The sequence below is a fragment of the Triturus cristatus genome, chromosome 4_1 (genome assembly GCF_964204655.1).
Source record: "Triturus cristatus chromosome 4_1, aTriCri1.1, whole genome shotgun sequence".
NCBI lineage: Eukaryota > Metazoa > Chordata > Amphibia > Caudata > Salamandridae > Triturus > Triturus cristatus.
The window spans coordinates 1186253268-1186263532 of NC_140585.1; the positions used below are offsets into that span (position 1 = coordinate 1186253268).

The 10265-nt window shown below is 40.9% G+C and overlaps 1 protein-coding gene across 1 annotated transcript in view; it reads left to right on the top strand.

Moving 5' to 3' along the window:
- The window catches only part of LOC146856329 (uncharacterized), a 32223-nt gene extending 24329 nt beyond the window's left edge, over positions 1 to 7894 (top strand). Inside the window, exon 2 of the mRNA XM_085651242.1 lies at positions 6471 to 7894. Coding sequence (XP_085507368.1) covers positions 6471 to 7894 — 1424 coding nt within the window. The remainder of the gene's footprint in view (positions 1 to 6470) is intronic.
- The last annotated feature ends 2371 nt before the right edge of the window (positions 7895 to 10265 follow it).

Sequence of the window (10265 nt, forward strand, 5' to 3'; positions counted from 1 at the left end):
TCGATGACTTTGGCTGGAAACGGGAGGAGCGAGATGGGGCGGTAATTCTTGAGTTCGGTGGGGTCCGCTGTTGGTTTCTTGAGTAGCGCGCTGAGTTCGGCGTGCTTCCAGCTCTCAGGGAAGGTGGCGGTGTCGAAGGATGTGTTGATGATGTCTCGCAGGTGGGGTGCGATGACAGCGTCAGCCTTGTTGAAGACGTGATGAGGGCAGGGGTCGGTCGGTGATCCGGAGTGGATGGAGTTCATCGTGCGGATGGTGTCTTCGGTGCTGATCGGAGTCCAGGCGTGGAGGGTGGTGGTGAGGGGTGGTTGTTCGGTCTTGGTGTGCGTTGGTTGGTTGCTGAAGCTGTTGTGTATGTCCGCGATCTTGTTGTGGAAGTATGAGGCGAGGGAGTTGCAGAGGTCTTGCGATGGGGTGATGTCGTTGTTTCCTGCGCTGGGGTTGGAGAGCTCTTTCACGATGTTGAAGAGTTCCTTGCAGTTGTGTGCGTTGTTGTCCAGCCGGTCCTTGAAAGCAGTTTTCTTGGCGGCGCGGATCAGCTGGTGGTGCTTCCGGGTGGCCAGCTTGAAGGCGGTCCTGTTGTCCGGTGTGGGATCCCTTCTCCAGACTTTCTCGAGGGCTCGGCAGTTCTTCTTGGAGCTCTTGAGTTCGTCGGTGAACCACGGGGCTTTCTTGCTGCCGGGTCTGCTGGGCGGGGTCCTCAGCGGGGCGAGTTCGTCCGCGCAGTTGCTGATCCACTGTGTGAGGTTGTTGGCGGCCTGGCTGGGGTTCGCTGAGCTGGCAGGGGGGTGCTGGCTCAGGGAGGTGGCGAGCTGGTCTGCTGTGATCTTGTTCCAGCTTCTGCGGGCGGCCTGCTGCTGGTGGTGGTGGGTCGTCGTTCTCTTGAAGGTGAAGTGGACGCAGCTGTGGTCCGTCCATTGAAGCTCTGTGGCGTGGCTGAAGACGATGTCTTTGCAGGATGAGAAGACGGCGTCGAGTGTGTGTCCGGCGAGGTGGGTGGGGGTGGATACCAGCTGCTTGAGTCCAAGATTGGCGAGGTTGTCGAGCAGGGTGCTGGTGTTGCGGTCGTTGTTGTTCTCCAGGTGGAAGTTGAGGTCCCCCAGGAGGATGTAGTCGGCGGAGGGGAGGGCATGCGGGCTGACGAAGTCGGCGATGTCCTCGCTGAATTGTGTGCGTGGTCCCGGGGGTCGGTAGATCAGGGTGCCTCTGAGGGTGGTGTTTGGGTCGGTGTGGATCTGGAAGTGCAGGTGTTCGGCGGTGGTCAGGGAGTTGTCGGTGCTGGTCGTGAGACGGATGGTGTTCCTGTGGATGATGGCGATGCCTCCTCCCATCTGGTTGGCGTTGCGGTCCCTCCGGACGATCTTGTAGCCCTCCGGGATGGCGATGGCGATGTCGGGAGCTGAAGAGGCGTTCATCCAGGTCTCCGTGAGGAAGGCAACGTCAGGGGCTGTGGTGTCTAGGAGGTTCCAGAGTTCCACGGCGTGTCTGTGGACGGAGCGGGTGTTGAGCAGGATGCACTTGAGGTGGGTGCTGCTGGTGTTTGGCTTGGCGGCTGCTGGTGCGGGGCAGGTCCGGATGCAGGAGAACTTGCAGGCGTGGCAGCTGAAGGGTCCGTGGGTGAGTCGTGGTGTGGCTTGGTGGCAGTCTGGGAGTCGGCCGGTGTTGAGTGCGCTGAGGGTGGCGGCGGAGTACGTCAGGCGGGTAGGTCGGGGTCTTCGTGGGCCAGGGGTCCTGGCGCTGGTCGCGATCCGGTCGCGGACGGGCGCAGACGGGCTTACCTTTGGCGCGCCTTCGGCGCACAATCGGCGCGCCCGCTGCGCGTGACCGCTGCGCGTTCGCACGGTCGCCATATAAGGCAAAGTGCGCGGGTGGGCGGGGCAGCTGGGAGGCGGGAGCGGGGAGGGATACAGAAGGAAAAAGGGGCGGGGCTAAGCGGCGGTGGCGGGAAGCGGGGAGGGTGAGCGGGGCTCGGCGAGGTAGGCGGGCAGACAGGGAGGAGACAGCGAAACACGGGCACAATTACCAGAAAATTATAACAAAAACACGGGCACGATTACAATGAAAGGAGAAGCACAGGTCACACAGTCAAGGGAATACTATTAGCACCAAAACGAGCAGCCGGCAGGCAGGCACGGACCGCGCCTCTCGGAGGAGGGGGCGTGGTCAGCGGCAGCGCGACAGGCAGCGAGGCAGCTAGGCAGGGCAGAGGAGCACACGCAGCAGCTGGTGGCCGTGCGGCGCGGGGGTGTCCCACAAGTGGCACCTTAATATTTTATTATTTTTACATTACTTTTAATACATTTGAAAAAATTCGATATTTTTACTAACTATATTTTTGAACAACGATATTTTAGAATCGATATTTTTGTACTTACCTGTTTGTAGATAGGAATTCGATATTTATGCATTCTATATTTTTTCATCGATATTTTTATATGTCTATATTTTGGTAGTCGATATTATGTCAGTGATCCCATCCATACATACATAAACACATATACACATACAAATATGCCTCAACCGAGACAATTCAGGCAGGTATGGTAGAGCAAAATAAGGGCATATTTCAACTGAATAAACATCATCACATTAAGTTTAACACAGATTGGAGGGCGCATTTTTGCAATTCATAAATCTCCTTCTTAATTGTAGGCCTGGGCGAAAATTTTGTTCCGTTCGCGGAAATTTCGATAATTTGACATTTTCGCGTTCCGCGGAGAGCGCGAAGATGTCAAAATTTCCGGTTTCCGCAGCTTGGCGATAATTTGTTTTTTGCTCGCGCTGTAAAATAATACATTCTCGCGCGATCGCCTTACCAGAATCCCTGCGTTCGCCGACAAGTTTGCTTGATCCGGTCGCGTTCTCCATGAGATGTTGTATTGTTTTTAGCCATTTGCGCTGTCTCGCGACAGTTCGCGCCCGCAGTGACGTCATGCGTCGCGCGATCACGTCTTTCTTCTCGCGATCATGCAGCGCGAGACAACTCAAAACAAGATGGCCGCGCCCGCAAGCAACCACAGGGGTAAGTTGGCGACCCGCAACCATGCAGAAAATCTCGCGAACACGCGGGAAAAAAAATTCCGCATCTTCGCGATATTTCCGCTTGTTTGCGATAATTTTAAACATTTTCGCGATAATTTGCGAAAGTGGATTTCGCAAATTCCGCCCTGCCCTACTTAATTGTGCTTAAATTGGAAAGACACTTGTTTCTATTTCAAAGCAAGGCCAAATGAAATTAAACTTAGCCTTGTTACAAATTAGCACAGTGACATAGGCTAATTGCATATTTCAAAATCAAACAGTATTCCTTGTGAGATAAGATTTACATCTTTTATAAAATATATTTTTTGCTTATAGGTAAAATTTCAATGTCTATACACTGCCTCCTTTGGAGATCTGTGCTGCAGCAGGAGGAAATACCCAAAAGAATACATTACTACTATACAGTTCCTGATTTAGAGTGAGAAAATTGTTGTAGCCTTTACTTTCTGAAATTTACAGATCTATTCAAGCACCTTCAAATCGCCGTGCTGCTAAGTATGGTTAGTTCATTGCGAATGTCTGGAAATAGTGACAAATCTTCAGCTCTAATGGTGGTCATGCCATTTACATTGTCTGCTCTCATAACCCTCCCAACTCTTACTTGGCAACAATCACATCTCCATGTTTAAAATATAACTTTTGTGTGTCGATAAATATTCAAATAAAGTGTTTTTTGGGAATATATGTTCTTACCTCGCATTCATGTTCCACGCATGGCTTTACCACGCAAATTTTACTCCGCAAATGTCTCCACCTCGCAGCTTTCTTCTTCGATGTAATCTACCACGCATTCAATATGCAAATCGCTTCTGCACGTAAAACGTACAAAACATTACAATGACATTGATTGGTTATAAAAAATTTGATGTGGTTTTTTTAAAAGTGTTTGTCTTTTGTCTCTTTCTCTGTACCTCCAGTGGTCCCCAAGCAAGATGGCGCAAAATCTTTTCTGTGAAGGTCACTTTCTAAATTTGATAAATAAATTTAAATTACACTTTTAGTCATGTTTTAAATTGTTTTTTAAAGTGGTTTCTAATTATTATTTTAATTAAAATTATCGTTGACCCACTAAAAAGATATATAAAGGGCCGTCCACCATTTTAAATTCATTAGTCAGCAGCCATCTACAGAGTTCAGACTGTTGTGTGCGATTCGAGAAAGCATATTCTAATTTTGACCGTCACTGCCATCTAGTGTCTCAAGTAAGTACACTTTTTTTTAAACAATCATTGCTATCCAAGCATATAAAATTAATTTTAAAGTTTTTCCTTAATTATTTATTTTAATTATTCTTTATAGAAATTTTCTGTGGAGAGTAACACGTTCATCTGGTCATTTGGTTGAAAAAAAAAGTATGTATCTTTTTAAATGTCAGTTTCCTTGAAATTATTTCTCTTTTTAAGAGTGTACGTCAGGGAAGTTGTTGGTCAGTGTCCGTGATTCAGTTTTTTAAAAATTGTTACTCCACCGGGTATTTACGTCAAGGTAGTTGATGGTCAGGGTTTGTGGTTCTTTTTTTTTTTTTTTTGATACTCTGTTGGCTACTTACCTCAGGTAGAATGTTGGTCAGTGTCTGGGGGCCAGATTAACTTGTCTTACTCCGCCTGCTACTTACCTCAGGGAAGTTGTTGGTCAGTGTCTGTGGGCCAGTTTTTTTTTTTTTTTTTGTTACATTACCGGGTACTTTTCTCAAGGAAGGTTTTGGACAATGTCTGTGGGCCAGATTATTTTTTTTTGTTACTCCAACAGCTACTTACCTCAGGCAGAGTGTGGGTCAGTGTATGGGGACCAGATTTTTTTATTGCTTGTCCGCTGCTTACTTTCCTCTTTGAGGGTGTTTGTCAGTGTCTGGGGGCGAGATTAACTATTCTTACTCCACATGGTGCTTACGTCAGGAAAGTTGTTGGCCAGTATCTGGGGGCCTGTTTTTTTTTTTGTTACTCCGTCGGGTACTTACCTTAGGGAACGTGTGGAACAACATTTAGTAACTTTTCTAATTAAGATTTGTTAAAGAAATTTTCTATTTCTAAATTAGAATTTTAAAATATGCTTTCTCTTTATTTTTTCTTACCAGATATCTCTTTGAGAATTGAATTGAGAATTCAGTGTTTTTTATTGTTCCTTATTTTCGAAAAGTAAGTTCTTCTTGAAACATCAGTTGCAAGAAAAATTATATTAACGAATCTGCAGGTAGAATTCAAACAACTTTTTTTTAATTTATTTTTTTAATCCTCTATTTTAGGAACCATCATAATCTGTTTATTAAAAATTAAATTGCAGCAATTCCAACAATACCTTTGTGTTTCAAACTTCACCACAGAAGAACAAAGAAATGCAATCCTCAGGTATCAAACTAAATTTGTTACTTAATCTGTTAAAAAATTCTATAATTTACTCTTGTTTTTCTCAGATATTAAATCTTTCAATTATGTAGCATATTTACTTTGTTTGTATGACGTTACTATTAAAGGCCCGCTGCATCGTTGAAGGTGAGCGTCTTTTACAAAAGCAGCGGAACATTAATAGCAGTATAGCCCTGCTAACAAATTTTTAAAATAATTTTGTATGAAATTGGAATGTTTCTTTGCGTGCCTTTTCTGGCCGCCCATCCCCTCTTTTGGAAGGTCATGGTTTTTTAGGGGTTTTGGGGGGGGGCAACCCCCCCCCTTTTTTAAATATACCTTAACCACGCATGTGTTGCAACGTAAAATCTATTTCCATGCATAACCTTTTCCATGAAAATGCCTTTACCTTGTATAAGTTTACAACCCTTTTCTGTTGTTAAGTAATACTTAATAAAGGCATATTTTTTGTTAAAGGTAATCTCTGATGCCTGTCCATGTTGGCTTGGATAAGACACCATTGCATAACTGTTTTCCACATATGATATGTTTTCTTTAGTTTATCAGTTTACACTACACTGCAGGGGTAGAGATATGTCCCCAATTACAATATTCAAAATACATGCGCCCTCCCCTCTCCTGCTCGCTTTTTTCAATGCAATACCCCATCCCTGCATCACTTGTAATAAAGTGGTAGTGTCTTTCCGTTTCAAATTACCTCCTCATCGCAACTGAAACTGTTTTTTTTTTTGGGGGGGGGGAGCCCCCCCAACCCCCCCCTTTTTACATTTTTTATTCTAAAAGATACTTAGTATCTCTTAGTTAATGTATACGTTTTAAAGTCTTTTAATGGTTACATCGCATGCGTTAAAATGCATGGGTGTTAATGGATATGCGTGGAAACAATTATGTTTTAGTGTCTTTTTTCAGTTTTTAATTAGTTGTTTTAACTTTATCTTGCATCCATTTGAAAATTTGAATTAATCTTTTTTTTGCATTTAAATTTAGGTACCACAAATCTTCTGTAAAAGAAAGCACCTGTATATTTTAATAAAAGTTTACTAATTTATCCTCCTTTTTTTACAGGATCATCAACTGAAAATTCAAGTCGCCAAGCAAATTACGTACAATCAAAGCGGGGTAATAGATTATTGATATTTGGTGGCTACATTTACTGTAAAGATCGTTTAGCTGAGCCCAGGTGTCATTGGAGGTGTGTAGAATATTTCTCATCACATTGCAAAGGCAGAGCGGTTACTCTGGGAGACATAGTGGAGAGGTCCACAGAGCATAACCACTCTGCCTCTGCAATGGAGATAGAAGTGAGGGAAAATCTACAGCAGATAAAATTTTTGGCTGCCACCTCAAATGAACCCTGTGGCTCAGTTTTACGGGAAGTTGCACAAAACATCCCCATGCATGTTTCCAGTAATATGCCCTCAATCCCCAATTTAAGGCGCATGATCCAAAGAACAAAACAGGCCATCAATCCACACGCTTTAAGACCACAAACCTTCTCCGATATTAACATCCCCCCAGAACTAACTGTGACTTTTACTAATGAAACTTTTCTCTTGCATGATAATAATAATCCACAAAAACGTCTTTTAATCTTCTCTACAACACGTAATTTGGCCACCCTTGAAAATACTGAAATTTGGATGATGGATGGTTTTAAGTCCACACCCCATCCTTTTAACCAAATTTATACTGTTCATGGCAATATTAACAGCACAACTGTCCCCTTAGTATTTGGATTGCTGCCTGACAGACAAACTTCCACTTACACTGAGTTTTTATCAGTTATAAAAACCAAAACTCTAAACAAAAGTCCTAGGAAAGTAATTATTGATTTTGAGATTCAAATGATAAATACAATTATTAAATTATATCCAGAAACCCAAATTCAAGGTTGTTTTTTTCACTTTTCCCAGGCATATTGGAGAAAAATACAGAAAACTTCCTTAGCAGTGGATTATGTGTCAGACAGCAAACTACAATATGAACTCAAAAAACTTACAGCTTTGTGTTTTGTTCCTCCTGATTTTGTAGAGGACTTCTACACTGCAATTGTTCAATCAGATTATTTTATAGCAAATGAAGAGAAATTGGCACCTTTTTTAAATTATTTTGAGGGAACCTGGATTGGTAATCTTAGCAGGTCAGGTTGCAGGAGGAAGCCAAGGTTCCCCATTGAGTGGTGGAACTGCTACTTAACTTGCTTAGAGGGAGGTGCAAAGACAAACAATTCCATCGAAGGATGGCATAATTCGTTTAATAAATCAATTGGTAGGAGTCATCCAAACTTTTATCATTTCTTGGAAATTTTAAAAAAAGAACAAAGTTTTCAAGAAATGAGGATGGCTCAGTCACTTTCTGGTACTCTTAATCCTCGAGTGACAAGACGTAGCAAAGAGATGAGTGAAAGACTCCAATCAAAATTGCAACTATTTCCTTTAATGGGCACGTCTGACTACCTTGAAAGTATTGCGTATATTCTTCATTTCTAGCTTCCTTTTCATCCATGTGAATTGATCGCCTGTTTTTCTCAACTTCCAAAAGATTTAATTGACATTTTTCAAATGTTACCCAAATACATCCAAAAAAAAAGAATTTCACTTTCTTGCCAACTTGCTAATCTTTTTTTAGTACTGCCAGTATATCAGTTTTGATTTAATATTTTTTTCCCCAAAACTTATCTCATTTTCATATTTTTGTCTTTTTCCAAAGTTTGGTAAGGTATAGTTTTTCAAATGTGTCTGCTTTCGTTTTAGATTGCTTTTATTAACATTTTTTTATCCAAAAATGTTTTGTGTTAAATTTTGCATGTTTTGGCATCTTGCATGGGGGTCAAAGTGTATTTATTAGAAATTTTATATCAAACTCACCACACAATTTGATTTATTCTCAAACATCTTTCCTTACAGTAAATGTAGCTCCTACATTAAGATCAAATCCTTATCGCACCCCATCGTCATGTCTTTGCATTTTGTGCGGCATCACCGACTGCTTAAAAGGTGTAAAACAATGTGTGTTTTCAAAAATTCTTAATATTTAAAATGTTATTAAGTTTGGGATCACAAAATAAATTGTGCTTCTTTTAAAAATAAATGATTACTTGTTTGGAAAAATTTCTTGAATATTTTTAATCAATTAATAAAACTTTTAACTGAAAAATGGCTTAATTTATTTGTTTTTTTTTGTTTGTTTCATAGTGACATATGTTTTATAAAAAAATTAATTGTTTAATTGTTTAATAATATTTGCATTGATCTTTTTTTTAAGTTAATACTCAGGGATTTTTTTTACCGCTATAAAACAAATACCTGGGTATTAAATACACTACCCCACCCAATACCCCTGTATCCCAGGCATCCCGCCCCTTAAAGTTAGCGTCATAATTTCATGGTAAGTATTCTTCGAAGTATTTCACATTAATAAGGAATCCACACGTACAATTTAATACTCAAGATTTCCCCCCCCCACTTTTTTTAAAAAATACCTGGGTATTAAAAACACTACCCCACCCAATACCCCTGTATCCCAGGCATCCCGCCCCTTAAAGTTAGCATAGTTATTTTATGGTAAGTAATCTTCAAAATATTTCTCATAATTTAGGAATAGTCACTCACAATTAAAGTTAATACTCAGGGATTTTTTTTCCCGCTATAAAAAAAATACCTGGGTATTAAATACACTACCCCACCCAATACCCCTGTATCCCAGGCATCCCGCCCCTTAAAGTTAGCGTCATAATTTGATGGTAAGTATTCTTCGAAGTATTTCACATTAATAAGGAATCCACACGTACAATTTAATACTCAGGATTTTCCCCCCCACTTTTTAAAAAAAATACCTGGGTATTTAAAACACTACCCCACCCAATACCCCTGTATCCCAGGCATCCCGCCCCTTAAAGTTAGCATAGTTATTTTATGGTAAGTAATCTTCAAAATATTTCTCATAATTTAGGAATAGTCACTCACAATTAAAGTTAATACTCAGGGATTTTTTTTCCCGCTATAAAAAAAATACCTGGGTATTAAATACACTACCCCACCCAATACCCCTGTATCCCAGGCATCCCGCCCCTTAAAGTTAGCTTCATAATTTGATGGTAAGTAATCTTCGAAGTATTTCACATTAATAAGGAATCCACACGTACAATTTAATACTCAGGATTTTTTCCCCCACTTTTTTTAAAAAATACCTGGGTATTAAAACACTACCCCACCCAATACCCCTGTCTCTCAGGCAACCCGCTCCTAAAAGTTAGCATAGTTATTTTTTGTTAAGTAATCTTCAAAATATTTCTCATAATTTTGGAATAGACACTCACAATTAAAATTAATACTCAGGGATTTTTTCCCCGCTATAAAAAAAATACCTGGGTATTAAATACACTACCCCACCCAATACCCCTGTATCCCATGCATCCCGCTCCTAAAAATTAGCTTATTATTTTTTTTGTTAGAAATTCTTCCAATTTTTCTCATAAATAAATTTTAGAGACTCATTAATTATATTTAATACTCACGTATTTTTTTTTTCCCCACAAGAAAAAATACCTGGGTATTAAAAACACTACCCCACCAAAAACCCCTGTATCCCAAGCATCTTGCTCCTAATAGATAACACACCTAAAGGATAGCGTACTATTTTCTTATAATATTTATTCATGCTTTTTAAATAAAAACGATGAATTTTTTAATTGAAACATCCAACATTTAAATAACTTCAACCTAATAAACATAACCTTAAGCTCATTTAGTAAAAATCATCAACATACAATCTACGTTCAATAGGTGTGTCTGAAACATAGGTGTTTTTATTTACTTCCACCAACCATTGAAACAAGCTGAAAACACACCTTAGACAGTA